General features: G+C 52.2%; 1 protein-coding gene across 1 annotated transcript; it reads right to left on the bottom strand.

The window, feature by feature from the left end:
- Window positions 1-1,054: 1,054 nt before the first annotated feature.
- RP1L1 (RP1 like 1) lies at window positions 1,055-19,261 on the bottom strand. Its single transcript, XM_055349073.2, has 4 exons — window positions 18,642-19,261; window positions 12,216-12,357; window positions 5,794-9,143; window positions 1,055-4,287 (listed from the first exon to the last, which is right to left on the bottom strand). Exons 1-4 carry the CDS (start codon window positions 19,248-19,250, stop codon window positions 1,591-1,593), a joined length of 6,798 nt encoding a protein of 2,265 aa, XP_055205048.2. The 5' UTR covers window positions 19,251-19,261; the 3' UTR covers window positions 1,055-1,590.
- Window positions 19,262-19,567: the final 306 nt, after the last annotated feature.

Below are 19,567 nucleotides of genomic sequence, written 5' to 3'. Positions count from 1 at the left end.
CTGCAAACATGTACAGACAACAGATACCCAAGCTTTGCGTTGTGTGGATACATCTAGATAACTAGGGGCAGTACCTGCCATTGTAGCACAGACTCCATTTTAACACATCTGGATGCCACAAAATGAATGCTCTGGTATATGCAGGAAAGCCAGTGAGAACCAGTCAAAGACATTCTACCCCATCCAGGAGCTCTCTACCTGCATGTGGCTCAGTCTAAGCCCTGCTTTTGAAGGGTGCGCAGAGAGGGCATTTTTAAAATCTTGCAAATGACAAATAGAATTTAAAAAAATTTATAAAGGGCACAGGCAAATCAATTCATTAAAAGAAAAAAAAAGCTGGGATCTCAGTAGAAAAATGGGTCAAAAGCATGCACACATCATTTACATTCAAATAGTTTTTTAAAACCTGGAAAAAATTTTAATTTCATTAGTTATCAAATATATATCTAAGATAGTACCGCATTAAAATAAGATACTATTTTTTTGCCAATGCAATTTGCAAATGATTTTTCAATTTTAATGACAATACCAAACACTGATCATACTCTCACCGTGAGTACAGATCTTTAGAAAAAACAGTTTGGCTGCAGGATATCAAAAGCCTTAAAAATGTTGATATCCTTTGGCCTGGTAATTCCATGCCTGGGAGTCTATCCTAAGGAATTAATCAGAAGTTCAAGAAAAAAAAAAGTGTTAAGAGCAAAATAAGGGAAACCATCTAAAAGGTCAAAAATAGGAAAATGAGAAAGTATTCAATATACTCGTTAACGGCACATTATTCAGGTTTATGAATAATGTTAAGAGATAGGTTTATGATGATTTTGAGATAAATAGGGGAAATCCTTACATTGTTAAATTTTTAAAACATATGTAAATATATATATAAAGAATCATCTCAACTGTAAAATGGTTAGGAGGAGAAGGAAATACATTCAATTGCAAACAGAAGTCTCTGAGTGACAGGATTATTTCTTCCTCTCTGCGTTTTTTTGCATTTTCCATTTTTTCATTACAAAAAGTATGAATTAAGGAAAAACAATTTGGACTTTGGGTTTGAGAACAAACTTTATCCAACGACTCTGAAGTTACCTGCTTTGCCCAAGTATTTCTGCAGAGTCACCAAATATATTCAAGACTAGAAAAAAAGCACCTCAAAGTCAAATGAGGTGAATGCCAACAGAAGCCAAGGAGAAAAGTAACAGGAGATCAATAGGGAAAAGACGGCGAGAAACACTTGCTAGCAGAAAACAAACCCACAAACAAAAGCTAAACTGGAGCCTTTCCAATCAGTTCCATCTTTCAGGCTCTGCAGACAAATAAATGGGAGCTGGGCTGACCTCCGATAACCGGGCAGATCCGCAGACCCCCCTTTCTTCACACTGCGTGTGGGACGGGCCGCAGAGCTCTCTGAAGCTTCTGGACTTAGAGTCCCGGGACAGCATGGCATGGGTTGTGTCCTTGGCAAGTCCTTGGTCTTTGTCCATGTACTGTGGACGTCTCCAGCGGACTGAACGTTGCTCAGTTTTGTACAAAAAATATGAATAAAAACAGAGCTCCCAAGCTCGTGATTGTTTTGTAGCTTGATCTTGTCTAGAAATCTAAGTCATCTTGGCCGAAGCCGTCTGCCCTGCCCACTGCCTCGGTGGGGGCGAGACTTCCGAGGGCCTGGTCCTCTCGTAGGTCATAGCCTTCACTGGCCCCCTGCCCTGGAGTCCTTGAGCCCAAAGGGGCCTCTTCTTGCTCAGAAGTAGAACTTTCTGGGTACATCCTGGTGGCCTTCCTCTCTGCATGAGGGGCCCCCGTGGACTTGGCATCAGGGCTCCTTTTGTCTCCACGTACATGGTCATTTTCTGAGTCTTTCTGCCAGCAGTTGCCCCGAGAGGATGCTCTGGAGGAGGGAGGGCCTGTTTGGGAGCCTGGCCTTTGGTGGGGAGTGTCTCCACCTGGGGAAGGGGGTGGAGTGGGCCTGTCTTCAGGGACTGGGCTGCTGCTTTCAGAAGCCTCCTCAGATTGGCCATCTCCTAGACTGACCTGAGGGCTCCCCTTTTTCTCACCTTGAGTTTCTCCTTCTGGCTCTGGCTGGGCCTCCCCTTCAGCCTCCGGGGTCTCTACGCCTTCTGGCTCTGGCTGGGCCTCCCCTTCAGCCTCCGGGGCCTCTACACCTTCTGACTCTGGCTGGGCCTCCCCTTCTGCCTCTGGGGCCTCTACACCTTCTGACTCTGGCTGGGCCTCCCCTTCTGCCTCTGGGGCCTCTATACCTTCTGACTCTGGCTGGGCCTCCCCTTCTGCCTCTGGGGCCTCTACACCTTCTGACTCTGGCTGGGCCTCCCCTTCTACCTCTGGGGCCTCTATACCTTCTGACTCTGGCTGGGCCTCCCCTTCTGCCTCTGGGGCCTCTACACCTTCTGACTCTGGCTGGGCCTCCCCTTCTGCCTCTGGGGCCTCTATACCTTCTGACTCTGGCTGGGCCTCCCCTTCTGCCTCTGGGGCCTCTACACCTTCTGACTCTGGCTGGGCCTCCCCTTCTGCCTCTGGGGCCTCTACACCTTCTGACTCTGGCTGGGCCTCCCCTTCTGCCTCTGGGGCCTCTACACCTTCTGACTCTGGCTGGGCCTCCCCTTCTGCCTCTGGGGCCTCTACACCTTCTGACTCTGGCTGGGCCTCCCCTTCTGCCTCTGGGGCCTCTACATCTTCTGACTCTGGCTGGGCCTCCCCTTCAGTCTCCAGGGCCTCTACACTTTCTGTCTCTGGCTGGGCCTCCTTTTCTGCCTCCGGGGCTTCTAAACCTTCTGACTCTGGCTGGGCCTCTACACCTTCTGACTCTGGCTGGGCCTCCCCTTCAGCCTCCGGGGCCTCTATGCCTTCGGCCCCATCACTCTGTCCTGGATCTTGGTCACCTCCTGCCACAGCTTCACCCTGCAAGTTGTCCTCATGCCCAGAGCCTTGACCCCCAGTTTCTCCCCTTTCACTTATGCCCTCTCCCTCCTGCTCAGCTTCCCCCAGCTCACTGCCCACACTGGTTTCACTGTTGTGAGTTTTCCCTTCTCTCTTCTGAGCCATTGCATCTCCTTCTGCCTCCCTGAGTTTGGGATCTTTGTCTCTGTTGAGTCTCTGGCTCCCCTTGCCATCCTCACCCTCGTCTACTCCAGGCCCCTGGCTCAGCCCCAGCCCCAGCCCTCCCTCAGCTCCCTGGACAGTCCTAGTGCTCGTGGGGTCCGTGTGGGTCTTGCCAGGGGCCACCTCTGCTGCCTCCCCATCAGGGTGTTCTCCCCTCTTCCTCTGCAGAATCTGCTGCAGGTCAAAGGCCTCTTTGATGGGACCTCTGGTTGCCCCCATTGTGGCCTTGGGGGACATAGGGCTCACTTTCTTCCTCACGCAGGCCTCGCAGGGACAGAACTCCTCCCCCTCTGCCTCCTCGCCCAGCTGGCTCCCCAGGGCTGTGCTGAGGGCTGGCTCGTCCTCCAGGGTGAAGGAGAGGGGCCCCAGGCCCAGGGTCCGCTCAGAGAAGGCCGAGAGGTTTCGCAGGCCCCGGAGACGGTGTCTGCGCTGCTGGGTCTGCAGGAGCAGCTCCCCGGTGAGGGCCTCCCTTGGAGGCTCCAGCACCATCCACCCCGCCCGGCCCTGGAGCTTCTGGAGCTCTCTCTTGGTGCTGTCCTGGAGGCATTGGGCCACGTCCTGCTGCAGCTCGGCCGCCATCTGGTCCAGCAGATCATTGTCCTGCAGGCCCCAGCGTACTCGGAGCTCAGCCACCGCACTGGCAAGGTGGGCCAGGAAGGCCTTCTCCGTCTTCTTCAGTAACACGGACACCCAGATGGGGTCGCAGTCCAGAGCCGCTCTGCAGGCCACCGAAGAGCTCCTCTCTGCAGCCCCCTGGGTGGGTTGGGCCTGTGTGTGCTCTTGGCCCATCATGGTGGCTCCGGGCAGCTTTTCCAAGCCAGGCTCAAGCTGGGAGCCACTTTGACTCTCGCTGGCGCTTGGGTCCGTCTCGCTGAGTTGACTAGGGGGCTCTGTGGGTTCCTCTGTGCCCTCTGGGGGGCACGGCTCTGCAGAGGCAGAGGCTCTTCCTGCTTCCTCCTCCTGGACTGGGTCATCTTCCTGGGAGCCTTTCCCACCCGGAGAGCTGGCCTCTGACAATTCCTGCCCGTGGATGCTTCCTTCTTCTGGAAGTCCTTCCTCTTTGAGACCCTCTTCAAGAGCCTCTCCTTGCAGTCCTCCTTCTGGCCCTTCTTTAACTTCCTCTAACTGCACCCCCTCTTCTTGCAGCCCTTCTTCCATTTCTTTAGTTCCCTCTAATTGCACCCCCTTTTCTTGCAGCCCTTCTGTTTTAGTTCCCTCTAACTGCACCCCCTCTTCTTGCAGCCCTTCTGTTTCTTTAGTTCCCTCTAACTGCACCTCCTCTTCTTGCAGCCCTTCTGTTTTAGTTCCCTCTAACTGCACCCCCTCTTGCAGCCCTTTTGTTTCTTTAGTTTCCTCTAATTGCACCCCCTCTTCTTGCAGCCCTTCTGTTTTAGTTCCCTCTAACTGCACCCCCTCTTCTTGCAGCCCTTCTGTTTCTTTAGTTCCCTCTAATTGCACCCCCTTTTCTTGCAGCCCTTCTGTTTTAGTTCCCTCTAACTGCACCCCCTCTTCTTGCAGCCCTTCTGTTTCTTTAGTTTCCTCTAATTGCACCCCCTTTTCTTGCAGCCCTTCTGTTTTAGTTCCCTCTAACTGCACCCCCTCTTCTTGCAGCCCTTCTGTTTCTTTAGTTCCCTCTAACTGCACCTCCTCTTCTTGCAGCCCTTCTGTTTTAGTTCCCTCTAACTGCACCCCCTCTTCTTGCAGCCCTTTTGTTTCTTTAGTTTCCTCTAATTGCACCCCCTCTTCTTGCAGCCCTTCTGTTTTAGTTCCCTCTAACTGAACCCCATCTTCTTGCAGCCCTTCTGTTTTAGTTCCCTCTAACTGCACCCCCTCTTGCAGCCCTTTTGTTTCTTTAGTTTCCTCTAATTGCACCCCCTCTTCTTGCAGCCCTTCTGTTTTAGTTCCCTCTAACTGCACCCCCTCTTCTTGCAGCCCTTCTGTTTCTTTAGTTCCCTCTAATTGCACCCCCTTTTCTTGCAGCCCTTCTGTTTCTTTAGTTCCCTCTAACTGCACCCCCTCTTCTTGCAGCCCTTCTGTTTCTTTAGTTTCCTCTAACTGCACCCCCTCTTCTTGCAGCCCTTCTGTTTCTTTAGTTTCCTCTAACTGCACCCCCTCTTCTTGCAGCCCTTCTGTTTCTTTAGTTTCCTCTAACTGCACCCACTCTTCTTGCAGCCCTTCTTCCATTTTAGTTCCCTCTAATTGCACCCCCTCTTCTTGCAGCCCTTCTGTTTCTTTAGTTCCCTCTAATTGCACCCCCTTTTCTTGCAGCCCTTCTGTTTTAGTTCCCTCTAACTGCACCCCCTCTTCTTGCAGCCCTTCTGTTTCTTTAGTTCCCTCTAACTGCACCTCCTCTTCTTGCAGCCCTTCTGTTTCTTTAGTTCCCTCTAACTGCACCCCCTCTTCTTGCAGCCCTTCTGTTTCTTTAGTTTCCTCTAACTGCACCCCCTCTTCTTGCAGCCCTTCTGTTTCTTTAGTTTCCTCTAACTGCACCCACTCTTCTTGCAGCCCTTCTTCCATTTTAGTTCCCTCTAATTGCACCCCCTCTTCTTGCAGCCCTTCTGTTTTAGTTTCTTCTAACTGCACTCCCTCTTCTTGCAGCCCTTCTTCCATTTTAGTTTCCTCTAACTGCACCCCCTCTTCTTGCAGCCCTTCTGTTTTAGTTTCCTCTAACTGCACCCCCTCTTCTTGCAGCCCTTCTTCCATTTTAGTTCCCTCTAATTGCACCCCCTCTTCTTGCAGCCCTTCTGTTTTAGTTTCTTCTAACTGCACTCCCTCTTCTTGCAGCCCTTCTTCTGTTTCTTTAGTTTCCTCTAACTGCACCCCCTCTTCTTGCAGCCCTTCTCCTTCTGTTCCTTTAGTTTCCTCTAATTGCACCTCTTCTTCTTGCACTGTGTTTTCAGCTAACTGCTCCAGGTTCGAGCTCGCCCTCTGCTCCTCACTGTCTCTTTCTGCTTCATCCTCATTGGTGGCACAAGCGCAGGCTCGGGCGTTCAAGAAGGTTGGGAAACAACACTGCTGTTGGTTTTCCAGATCCCCTGGGCTCTCAGAAGTTCTGGAATCAGGCCTCTGGTTGGAGGTTTTCAGGGGCAGCTCTGTCCCCTGTGGCACCAGGGTGCCATCCATGGCACAGGGTACGCTGCTCTCCCCTGAGCCTCCAGAGCCGCTGCTGATGTCCACACCAGAGGAGGACGTGGGCGTGAAGTTCTCCGTCATGGCATGGGACCCAAGGTCTGGCAGAGCCTGGCTCCATGTGAGCTCCCAGAGGCCTGAGTCCAGCTGGTCTTCCCCAATGTCACATCCTGGCCACAGGTCCTTCGAGATGCTGAGCAGCTCCTGGTACCGAGGGGAGTCTTTGAACCTCACTTTGCTGGCAGGAGACCCAAGGTCTTCATCAAATAACTGCAGACTGGCCAGACAAGTAATGAGGGCCCCAGCTGAGCAGCTGAGCCTCCTGGCCATGGGCCTAGACACTTCGGGCACGCTGCTGGGCCGGCCCTGCTTGGAGCCCATCAGCGCCCTCATGATCTGCGTGGAGGCAGACACCCGGCCAGGAAGTGCCCGCAGGCTCACCGTGCAGCCGGCTGGGGCCTCTCTGTCTGCTCCGGCCTCTGCAGGGACCTCGGAAACTCCCTCTGGAGCTGCCCCTTGGGGGACACCCTCTCCTGATTGGGGACCAGTGTCACTACTCCCCAGGAGGGCTCCCTCTGGCTCTGGGTCCTGGCCGGGGTCCCCTTCCAGGGACTGTTGTCCCGCCTCAGCTGGCTCCCCCAGGCCTTCCAGAGAATGGTCATCCCCAGGGTCCACCTCGGGGCCTCTCAGGCCACCCCCAGCTGCAGCTGTGGTCTCGTCCGCCATCTCATATGTCATGAGTATGGGCTCTTCTGGAATGTTGTCCAGCCACTCGCGGACCACAGCCTCTGGAGACGAGCGGGGCAGAGAGCTGGGTGACACACCACTGGCCTCCTCCTGCCCCTGGGGGCCTCCCCCACTCCTCAAGGTGTTCTCCTGGGACAGCCCCCCAGATCCCGCACCCTGGCTGGCACTGCTTCTCCTTGATGCCCCTGAATTGGGGCCTGGGGGTGGCGTGGGGCCCGGCTGGCGTGTCCCCTCCTGCGGGCTCCCACCTGGCCCCCGGGCAGTGCTTTGGTGGCTGCTGCCGGTGCTCCCACAGCTGGAAGAGCGCCTCTGGGGGCAGGGCCGCCCCCTGGGTGGGGTGGGACAGTACCTGCCACACAGCCAGCTAGCCTCAGGGGAGGGTTCCCGCTGGGCCTCTTGGGCCGGCTGCATCCCAGGCTGTGAGCAGCAGCGGCTTTGGTGGGGGCCCACCGCCCCTTGCTCAGGCCGTCCAACCTGCAGAACCAAGGGTGAGGAGGGCGGAGGCGTGTCCCTGGCCTCTTCCCCCAGGCTGGCAGCCCCAGATTTTGAGCAGGAGTTGGATGTGTGGGGCGGTATGGGGGCCGGCGAGCATGTCCTGGACCCCGCGTCCCCTGCCCACCCGGCAGAGGGAGCATTGTGCGGGGAGACTCCAGAAGCAAAATCCGAGTGGCCTGAAGGGGTGACAGTGGCACTGCTGGTTCCCAGAAGGTCCTGGGAAGGAAGAGATCCCGAGGAGGGAGGTCTCAGGTTCCCAGAGGCCTGTGTCCTGGTGCTCGATGAGCTTCCAGAATATCGTGGCACTGAGTCATCCTGGCAGGCCCTTCGCCGCTCAGGAGGCCTCGGCACTTGCTTGGTTACAGAGGAGTCCAGTAGGCTGTGGGTGTCCTTGCAGTAGTGAGAATGCCTGGGATGGCCTCTCGGGGCCACTTGGCCAAGGCCAGGGCTGCTGGGTGAGGACATTGCACTGGCCCGGCTTCTGTGCCTTCTCCGCCCCTGCTGGGAAGAAGTGCAGGTGGAAGGGGTGGAAGAGGCTCCTTCCGAGTCCCAGGAGCCGGAAAGGCCAACAACCAGAGGCTCCCTTGTCACAGCCGCTCCCGTGGCCTGCTCGGTACCCTGTCCTTGCGTCTCTGCCTGCAGGTCGTCACTCCTTAAAGATGAAAGGCTCAGGGCTGGAGAACCGGGGTCGCCTCCCTCGCTGGCCTCCTGCTGAGAGGTCTCGGCCCTTGCCTTGCCTGGACAGCCCTGGGGCCGCCCACCCCATTCGCTGGATCCCTCATGAGAGCCGGTGCTGGCTGACGAGTCTGAAGAAGCCCCCTCCTCACTCCGGGCCCTGGGTGTCAGGTGGCCGCCTTGCTCTGGGCCGCCCAGCCCTGCTCCATCTGTGCACAGGCCAGGGTCCTCACCCAGGCTCCGTCCAGCTTTCCGCTCAGCCCCTATCTGGGCAGAGGGGCTGGCACTGTCCACCCCGTCCTCCGGAGTCCTCGGGCAGCAGGAGGACTCTGGCTCCGAGCCCTCGGGGAGGCCGGTGCTGGAGGCTGGGCTGGCACTGTCCTGGCTGCATCTCTCCCTCCCAGCAGTCCCGTGGCCCCACAGGCCACTGCAGCAGACGTGCTGGGCCAGTCCCCACCTCTTCCGAGCTGCCACTCTCTCTCCCTGGGAGGCATGCAGGGGATTCGTCCAGATTTCATACTTGGGCCCTGGCTGCCCGCCTCGGCCAAAGGCTTCCCTGCATCCCACCCTGCAGGGCCGGGGTCCCCACACCCCAGGCTCTGAGAATCCCCAAGGGTAGCCCTCCCACACACAGCAGACGGGGTCCACCTCCCCCAGAATGGGGTCTTCCCCACTGGCTGCCGTGAGGGCGCTGGCCCTGCCCATCCTCCGGGACCATAGGAGCGTGTCCTCGCCGACCAGGTGGAAGCGGACTTTCATCTCCACGGACAGGCTGCCATCCTCATTCATGCGGACCTTCTTCTTCATGTCATCGCCGGCCACCAGCGGGCCCGACTGAGCTGGCGTGTCCTGAGGGTGCCTCTCAGGAGCAGGGCCCACCGAGGGGTTGCTAGGACCAGGCCTTTCTGGCAGCCACGGCCTGCTGCCTGGCGGAGACCGCGAATGGATCACACTCGGCTTGGTCTTTGGCCCCCAGCTCCCTGGCACGCAGTGAAGAGGAAAAGAAAAGAAGAAAAGATTGTGAGCCATGGGCAGCATCAGGGTAAAGGAATAAAACAGTCATGAGCCTCCCACGACCTGAACATCACCACTGCCTCCAAAATGCACGGTAACAGCTGTGCGCGGTGGCTCAGGCCTGTAATCCAAGCACTTTGGGAGGCCGAGGTGGGAGGACTGCTTGAGCTCAGGGTTTCAAGACCAGCCTGGACAACTTAGTGAGACACCATCTCTACAAAAAAAAAAAAAAAAAAGTAAAAAAATAATTAGCTAAGCATGGTAGTATGCCCCTACAGTCCCAGCTTCCTAGCTACTCGGAAGGCTGAGGCAGGAGAATCCCCCGAGTCCCAGAGTTGGAGGCTGCAGTGAGCTATGCACCACTGCATTCCAGCCTGGATGACAGAGCAAGACCATTAAAAAAAGAAAAGAAAAAAAAAAGCATGATAAGGGCAGAGCTATTCTAGAATGACAATCCACAGAGCTACCAGTCTGTGAACTGGCATTGTCTAGCAAGGAGAACTTCAGTCTGAATTCAATCTCAACTCTGCTGCTTACTGGCTGTGTAGTTTTTAGCAGAGCCTGTTTTCTGAACCGTAAAATAAGCATAATAATATTGATTGGTTCGGTTCGTATTGATGCATGGCTGTGCATATAAAACTTCCTTTATAGTTGCTAGCACATAGTAGGCTCTCGAGAGATGGCAGACTTGGCAGGCAGAGTGGCAGTGCCCAGAGCTTGCTCCTGGCCCTCCTCATGCCCACACCCAGCACAGCAGGTGAAATCAATAAACTGCTGCATATGACCCTGATTGTAAACTGTTATATTCTCTGTGATTATTAGTGGTGATTTATCACCCTAACCCTCATCAAACTCCTGGTTGATAAATGGCTGCAGGGAAGGACCTGGGCCAACCATCTCAGGTCCTGCTAGTCAAGCCTGCACCCCAGCCATGAAAAAGAGAAGAAAGGGCTGCTAGGGATGCAAAGGAGTGGCTCTAAGAAAGAATGAGCCGGGCATCATAGCTCACGCCTGTAAACCTAGCACTTCGGGAGGCCGAGGCAGGCGGATCACCTGAGGTCAGGAGTTCAAGACCAGCCTGGCCAACATGGGGAAACCCCGTCTCTACTAAAAGCACAAAAAAATAGCTGGGCGTGGTTGTGGGAGACTGTAATCCCAGCCACTCGGGAGGCTGAGGCACAAAAATCACTTGAACCCGAGAGGCGGAGGTTGCAGTGAGCCTAGATCGCATCACTGCACTCCAGCGTGGGTGACAGAGTAAGACTCTGTCGTCAAAAAAAAAAAAAAAAAAAAAAAAAGAAAGGAAGAAAAGAAGGAAAGAAGGAAAAAAAAAAAGAAAGAAAGAACAAATGAATGAAGCCCCTAAGTGCTTTCAAATTCCGTCTCCTGGGGGGAGGGGGGAGGGATAGCATTAGGAGATATACCTAATGTAAATGACGAGTTAATGGGTGCAGCACACCAACATGGCACATGTATACATATGTAACAAACCTGCATGTTGTGCACATGTACCCTAGAACTTAAAGTATAATAAAAATAAATAAATGAAAACAAATTCCATCTCCTGAGCCAACATGTGGCAAAAGGGTAGGGCTAGCAGAGGCTGAGCACATGGCCAGCAAAAGAACCCCAGGTGCACATCTGGGCAGAAGATGGCTTTGCCCAGTCCTGGCCCTCCACAGGGACCAAATGAGACTGGACACTCCTCCAGGGAGGGACCCAGAGTAAACTGTCCTTGTGCCTCCAGTGCCTGACCCACACTGATCACCGAGCCTGTCCTTGTGCCTCTAGCACCTGACCTACAGTGATCACCGAGCCTGTGCTTGTTGGTGTTTCTGAGCTTTTCACAAAGGATAGTACTTTGTTTACTCACCGAATTCTTCCATCATCAGACTGCATTTGTTAATTGTGCTTTTAAAAATAAGTGTGTGTGGTTTTAAAAAATAACATAGTCCAGACTGTGGCTCTTTGGCTGAATGTATGGTTGGTTGTATGGATGGATGGATGATCCGTGGTCATGGTTAGCTTTAGTCCTTTTGACCCCCATGCAGGCCACCACTGTTGCCTGAGACCATCGTGACCCTGAAAGGATGCAACGCCCATTGCTGCCATGATGTCATGGCCACTGCAGTTGTTTCTTTTTTGAGGCAGGGTCTCTGTGGCCCAGGCTGGAGAGCAGTGGCACGATCATGACTCACTGAGGTCTCAAACTCCTGGGCTTAAATCATCCTCCCGCCTCAGCCTCCTGAGTAGCTGGGACCACAGGCATGCGCCACCATGCCTGGCTAATTTGTTCATTACTTATTGATGTTTGTGGTAGAGGCAGGGTCTTGCTCTGTTGTCTAGGCTTGTCTTCAACTCCTGGGCTCAAGTGATCCTCCTGTCCTGGCCTCCCAAGTTGCTAGGAATAAAGGTGTGAGCCTCTGTGCCTGTGGCTCTTAATAAAATTTATTTTAGATTCTAGAAACTTTAAGTTCAAGATCTCTTAATCCCTGTTCCATTTATTTATTTATTTGGAGACAGGATTTTGCTCTGTCACCCAGGCTGGAGTGAAGTGGTACGATCATGGCTCACTGCAGCCTCAACCTCCTAGGCTCAAGGGATCCTCCCACCTCAGCCTCCCAAGTAGCTGAAACTATAGGCATGTGCCATTACGCCTGGCTTATTTTTTTGTATTTTTTTTTAGAGACAGTGTTTCATTATGTTGCCCAGGCTGGTGTCCAACTCCTAGACTCAAGCTATCCTCTTGCTTTGGCCCCCCAAACGGCTGGAATTACAGACATGAGCCACCATGCCCAGCCTCTGTTCCTTTTATATACCAAGCACTGCCCTCTCCTATCTTAGTCAAATGTTGAACCCAAGTAAGATTGACAGTACTGAGAAGGAGGAAGAGGCAAGAGAGATCCCAAAATGACTGGGATACCCAAGATGTGGGGCCAAAGGGAAGTTTCCTGAATTACCTGGAAGGGTGTCCACTCAGCCCTACTGAACCACCATGCAGTGCAAATCAGATGGCGGAAACCCAAAAACCAACTCACCGTTTTTGTTTCTTGAAGTCAGCCCAGATAAACTTTCAGCCTCGCTTTTCCTGGCATTTTTCATGGCTGGGGTTCTGAAGGCCTCATGCCCGGCACACACCAGCACAGAGGGGCTGTGCAGCAGCGCCTGCAGCGAGTCCACCTGAGGGAGGAGCGGGCGGGGTCAGGAGGCCTGGGCTGCAGAAACCCCTCTGACCTGAGGCCTGGGGGAGGAAGGATCCAGTCTCACCAGCCCTGTCCTGATTTCTGCACATCTCACCCCAGACTCCTGGTCCAAGGAGGGGTCTTATCCACTCCCATAACACCTCTATGACTAGCTGGAGGCTGAGGTCCCACCACCATGATCTCCCGGTCTAGCTATACCCCTCCCTCCGCCAGGCATGAGGCCTGTGATCAAAGGGCACTCTGGATGCCCCTGCTGCAAAAGACTTCTGTAGGCCACATTTCTGCCCACATGTCCACCCTCCAGAATATGTATTCCCTGAAGCAGCTGGAGCAGCACGCCCTCCAGCTCCCACAGCGGGGCCCGATTCACTCTCCCATTCTTTTCCCAAAGGAAGGAGCCTGATCTGTGTTTTCTGGTACAATCCGAGTCTGTTGCCTCTGCCTCTGCCCAAGTGGAGGGGAGAGGGGCTAGGCACCACTCTCCCTGCAGGGACCCCTTCCCTTCCAGACTCCTGAAATGGTCTCTGGGCTCCTGACCCTCCCCAGACCCATCAGAATGTCCCCTATGCACTCCTGGGCTCAGGGCAGGCCATGTCACTGCAGAATTCCTTTCCAGGAAACCAGTCCCTGGACCGAGAAGCCCTTGCAGATCCGAGGGTTTGCACTATTGATGGGATTACATTGTAATGAGCAATGCTGGGGAATGTATTTCCATCTTTTAAGCACAGAGCTTGTTCTTTTTCATTCTCTAAAATTATAAGGGTATGCCCATTAACAACAAAAAAAAAAAAAAAAAAAGAAGGAACATTACATTCTCTTCCCCAAAAAATGTCATAGAAGTTTGTTGTGCACCAGATCTTTCAGCCTAGGTAATTAGAAGTTTTTTTCTGTTTCTTTTTTTTTTTTTTTTGAGACAGAGTCTCACTCTGTCACCCAGGCTGGAGTGCAGTGGCGCGATCTGGGCTCACTGCAAGCTCTGCCTCCTGGGTTCACGCCATTCTCCTGCCTCAGCCTCCAGAGTAGCTGGGACTACAGGTGCCCGCCACCATACTCAGCTAATTTTTTGTATTTTTAGTAGAGACAGGGTTTCACCGTGTTAGCCAGGATGGTCTCGATCTCCTGACCTCATGATCCGCCGGCCTCCGCCTCCCAAAGTGCTGGGATTACAGGCGTGAGGCACCGCGCCCAGCCTAGAAGTTTGTTTTAAATGACGAGGTCCATTTCTTCTTTGATTTGGATTCCTGGCCCATCAAAAATTGCAAACATGACCCAAGTCTATCAATTCATGGATGTAGCCATGCTTCTAGGCAATCAAACTCTCCAGGGAAGAAGAAAAAAATTGAAGACTAAATGATGCTCCCATTCCTAGGGAGAGGTAGAAGTCTAAAATCTACAGGAAAAGGAGCATTTTCAAGAATGACTATCCAGGAGGGAATCTGAAAGTTGATAATCATGTCGCAGTCCTTCCTGGGGAGAAATGAGGTCGTTATATTTACAGAAACTCTCACAGCTCTACAATAAGTCTAGGTGAAAATATCCTAAGTCTTTTTCTCCAGTTCACTCATGTTACGCCAGCTCTCTCCCCATCATCGCACCCACTAAACTATAGCTAACTGAAGGTAGGACCTCGTCTCATTTGTCTGTTTATGTGGCACATGCTAGTCCACGGTAATGCCACTAACTCAAAAGCATCCTTGCATTACATTGTAATTAGCAATGCTTGGGGATGTATTTTCATCTTTGAAGCACAGAGCATGTTCTTTTTCATTTTCCAAGCATCGATGTTGGCTCTCTTATTGGCCAGCCATGCAACTAGGAGCAAATTACTTAACCTCTGTGCCTCACTTTTCTTATCTGTCCCAAGGGGATAATAATATCAGCTACCAGCCAGATGCAGTGGTTCACGCCTGTAATCTCAGCACTTTGGGGGGCCGAGGCGGGTAGATCCCTGGAGCCCAGGAGTTTGAGATCAGCCTGGGCATCATGGTGAAACCCCATCTCTACTAAAAATACAAAAAAAAAAAAAAATTAGCTGAGCGTGGTGGTAGATGCCTGTAATCCTAGCTACTTGGGAGGCTGAGGCAGAGAATTGCTTCAACCCGGGAGGCGGAGGATGCAGTGAGCCAAGATCATGCCGCTGCACTGCAGCCTGGGCAACAGAGTGAAACTCCATCTCAAAAACAAAGAGCAAACAAACAAACAAACAAACAAATTAGCCAGGCATAGTGGCATGTGCCTGTAGTCCCAGCTGCTTGGGAGGCTGAGATGGGAGGATCACTTGAGCCCAGGAGGTCGAGGCTGCAATGAGCTGAGATTGTGCCACTGCACTCCAACCTGGGCAACAGAACCAGACCCTGTCTCAAATATTAATAATAGTAATTAATAAATTAATAATAGTAATATCAGCTACCTTGTGAGTTTGTGTAGTGAATGCTATGCCCCATACCAGCTGCTTCTATCCCACTCTCTTTCTGGTATGCTTTCCAGTACTGCAGAGGTTTCTTTGTTTGTTTTGGTTTTCATGCTTTTTGTTTGTTTGTTTGTTTGTTTTCTGAGATGGAGTCCCGCTGTGTCACCCAGGCTGTAGTGCAGTGGCGCAACCTCCACCTCTCATGTTCAACCGCCACCTCCCAGGTTCAAGCGATTCTCCTGCCTCAGCCTTCCCAGTAGCTGGGACTGCAGGCACACACCACCATGCCTGGCTAATTTTGAATTTTTAGTAGAGACGGGGTTTCCCCATGTTGGCCAGGCTGGTCTCAAACTCCTGACCTCAAGTGATCCACCGGCCTTGGCCTCCCAAAATGCTGGGATTACAGATGTGAGCCACCATGACTGGCCCAGTACTGCAGAGTTTAGAAAGCTGCCAGCCCATTTCCTGAACTCTCTTGCAGCTTGGAATCTAAATGCGAAATAAGTCCCACTAATAAGATGCACTTGAACAGGGCATGGAACGTGGCAGCGAAGCACACGCCATCTTCCTTTTGTTCCTGACTCTTGCCACAAGCAAAAGGAAGTCAAAGATGCAGAGAGGCGTGTGCCACTGAGACATCAAAAGATGCTCTCGTTGTTCTAGTACCCATCATCTTCCCATCTGGGATCCCAGCAATGGTGCGGTAATTCAGAGCACAGTCATTCCAGAGGCAACCCCCCAAAACCCACTTTCCTCATTTCCTAGACATCCCTGACAGGTTCGTTTGTGACATTCTGGAAATCTTTTCCAGGAACCCAGACTGTGCTCCTCCAGCCTTTCACTGAATCTCTAAGCATCAAACCCTCTGAGTGTAATTCTTTCCTGCTTAAGATGCCGAGAGAAGGCTGGGCACAGTGGCTCACACCTGTAATCCCAGCACTTTAGAATGCCAAGGAGGGCAGATCACCTGAGGACAAGAGTTCAAGAACAGCCTGGCCAACATGGTGAAACCTCATCTCTACTAAAAATACAAAAAAAACCCAAAACAAACAACAACAACAAAAAAACATTAGCTGGGCATGGTGGCAGGTGCCTGTAGGCCCAGCTACTTGGGGAGGCTGAGGCAGGAGAATCGCTTGAACCTAGAGGGCAGAGGTTGCAGTGAGCCAAGATCATGCCACTGCACTCCAGCCTGGGTGACAGAGGGAGACTCCATCTCAAAAAAAAAAAAAAAGATGCTGAGAGAGGATTCTGTTTCCTGTACTGAAGTATGGCTGATACAGTGATATGTGCTCTGAAATGGCAACTGAAACATAGTGCTGTTTCTCTGGCGACTAAGACACCTGTATCTTAGTCTACTACACCTGTGACCTCACTGGAAACATTTTGCTTTCCATCCCAGCAGTTTTGGTGTCTGCAAGCTATACAGTGAATTCCAAGGATGTTAGTCCAGGGTCTCACTTCTTTTGCTATAAAATTGGTTCTTTGGATAGAAGTAAGCTGCATGGGTTATGGCACGGGTTTGGAGGTCTCAGGACCCAAGGGAGAATGTTCCCCCTTAGAAGACACAAAAGTGGGCTGGGCGCGGTGGCTCACGCCAGTAGTCTCAGCACTTTGGGAGGCCGAGGCAGATGGGTCACCTGAGGTCAGGAGTTCGAGACCAGCCTGGCCAACATGGTGAAACTCCATCTCTACTAAAAATACAAAAATTAGCTGGGCATAGTGGTGAATGCCTGTAATCCCAACTACTTGGGAGGCTGAGGCAGGAAAATTGCTTGAATCCAGGAGGCAGAGGTTGCAGTGAGCCGAGATCGCGCCACTGCACTCCAGACTGGGTGACAGGAGTGAGACTCTGTCTCAAAAAAAAAAAGGAAGACACAACAGTGGCCCCATGGAGCTGAAAGCTGAGACGGTCACCTTGGCCATATAAGGCTTCTCATGACAATGAACCAATAGGCAACAAGGAAGCTCTGTGTTGGATGGGGTGGCTGGTTCTGATTGTCTAAGGGGGAAATAGGGCTACTATTACACAATGGGATAGGGAGGAAGTCATCTATTACCCATGCAGCCCATTGGCTGTCATGTCCAGGGATAAACATGAACACAACACCACGGCCCATGTAGTGAGGAACCCCAAGGGCTCAGACCCCTCAGGAATATGGTTCGGTCACTCTGCTGAGTACATAAGCATAATCAGCTGAGGTGCTGGTGAGAGACAGAGGAACAGGGAGTGGAGAGTGGAAAGAAGCTTTAAACACCAACGAAGGCCTTGCAGTAGATAGCCTAATTTTTTTCATAGCTCTGCTAGGTATACATATTAATCAATTTCCCTTTTCTTTGTTCTTTATTTCCTATACTACTTAACATAGGGTACTTTGATGGTGCTGGACCACCTAAGCAGACCTTGAGATAGATGATATCAAGGTGAGGTTGTCACAGCATAGAAGACAAAGGGTCCAGTGATAATGTGATTGTGGGGAGAAGGTGAATGTGTTTTTGATTGTAGGAGGGAGAGCTCTGTTACTACATGAGTGCATGCTGCTGTAGCTGATGTTTATAATGAAGTTTTTGTAATGATGTTATGATATGATTTTTTTTTTGAGATGGACTCTGGCTCTGTCACCCAGGCTGGAGTACAGTGTGCGATCTTGGCTCACTGCAGCCTCTGCCTCCCAGGTTCCAGCAATTCTCCTGCCTCAGCCTCCCGAGTAGCTGGGATTACAGGTGTGCGCCAACACACCTGACTAATTTTTGTATTTTTAGTAGATATAGGGTTTCGCCCTATTGGCCAGGCTGATCTCGAACTCCTGACCTCAGGTGATCCGCCTGCCTCAGCCTCCCAAAGTGCTGGGATTACAGGCCTGAGCCACTGTGCCCAGTGATATGATATTTATGAAGTATTGGTGGAATGGTGCATACAGATGTTAAGTAGCAACATGACTGAATCTTGAGGAGACTGTGAATTAGGTCAGTCAACCTCCATCCTCCATTCTGCCCACCTTTGGTGGAAATTCATGTCCTGCAGAACCTGGAAAGGCAAAAATTACATTCACGCGTGTGCTTGAACTCAATAATCATAGTGGCTTCCAGCAGAGGTAGTAGCTTCCTGCACGTGCTGGGAGCCATTCCTGCAGACCCAGCTTCCAATTCACTCTCTGGCTTCCCAAAGATGAAGCCCTCCAATGCCCTGTATTAAATCACTTTCTGCTTAAGGTAACTTGAGTAGTTTGTTTCCTGCACTGAACCCCTGCAATAATAGGTTATTGGATAAGACAACAATAAGAGTACACAAGGCTGCTGGGCATGGTGGCTCATGCCTGTAATCCCAGCACTTTGGGAGGCCGAATCGGGCAGATCACCTGAGGTTGGGAGTTCAAGACCAGCCTGACCAACATGGAGAAACCCTGTCTCTACTAAAAGTAGAAAATTAGCTGGGCATGGTGGCACATGCCTGTAATCCCAGCTACTCAGAGGCTGAGACAGGAGAATCACTGGAACCCAGAAGGCAAAGGTTGCAGTGAGCCGAGATCATGCCATTGTACTGCAGCCTGGGTGACAAAAGTTAAACTCCATCTCAAAAAAAACAAAGCAAAAAAAAAAAAAAAAAAAAGAGTACACAAGGCACAATGCCTGCCACTTACCACATGCCGTCTAAATATACCTAAAAATGTGAATTACAGCTGCTTGTTGATTTATTGACTTGACTGAGTGTCTCCATGCTGTTCACCTTTAATTAGTAGCAGGGCAATCAAATGCCTCTTTTTAAGGAATAATCTCTCTCTTCCACGTGAGTATTTTGACCTGAGGTCTAAAGAACCTTTTCAAGGAAACATCAGACCCCAACAGCCTACCTTTTTCCCACTGGTCGTGTACAACTGCTTCACAGGAAAGCGCAGGAGATCTGAGGCTTTGCTGAGAAAGGCGGCCAGGTTCCTAGTATTCCTGTGACTGAGAACCACTGTCTGCTGGAGGCGAGGGTCCATGTTCTTAATCAGCAGTATCCTCCGGGGGGTTTTAAGACTCTTCCGGGAGGAGGAGGTTCCTGGGGCTTCACGCTGGCCTTCGATATCCCGCAACTGCTGAGCAGTGGGGTTTCTCTCCTGTGGCCAGCCTGGTCCACTGGGGGTCTTGGGGGGCTTCTTATCAGAGCAGAGGTAGCAGCCACCATCTTCCAGCTGCTCCAGGGCGCTGAGGCTATGCAGGCCCCGGGGTGTGGTGACAGAGCGCACCCCAAAGGAGAGAGGCATGCGCTGGGACAGCTCGTCCATGAGGGCGCTGAAGGTCTTAAAGGCGCGCTGGTGAACGGCCAGGCGGACCCCAGCAAACCGTGGATCCCCTCGCTTGAGGAAGGTGATCTTCTTGGCTGGCGTGACCTTGGTGACCGAGGGGGTGCGAGCCACAGAGGGCAGGAAGCACTCACGGTGGCTCGGGGCCTGGGCATCCCTGGGGGTGCTGTTCATGGTGTGGGGGCTCTGGCAGCTGTAACAGGGCAGAGGAAGAGGGGTCAGAGAGCAGCCTGGGGGATTGGCATTTCCTGTCTCTTCCCTTCTTTATAGAGGTGCTTCCTGCCCACCCCAAATGTGCTCCACTCCACTGTGGAGAGGCAAGTGAATCTATTTGGATGGAACAGAAGGAAGGACAAAAGTTGGGCATGGGACAGATCTGAGTTCAAATTCCAGCCCCGTGAATTGCTTGAGCTCAGGAGTTTGAGACTGGCCTGGGCAACATGGCAAAACCCCATCTCTACCAAAAATACAAAAATTAGCTGGATGGTGTG

This window comes from Gorilla gorilla, chromosome 7 (assembly GCF_029281585.2).
Source record: "Gorilla gorilla gorilla isolate KB3781 chromosome 7, NHGRI_mGorGor1-v2.1_pri, whole genome shotgun sequence".
NCBI classification, from domain to species: domain Eukaryota; kingdom Metazoa; phylum Chordata; class Mammalia; order Primates; family Hominidae; genus Gorilla; species Gorilla gorilla.
Note: the sequence above shows the minus strand (reverse complement) of the source record. Positions and strands in the feature narration are given on the sequence as shown.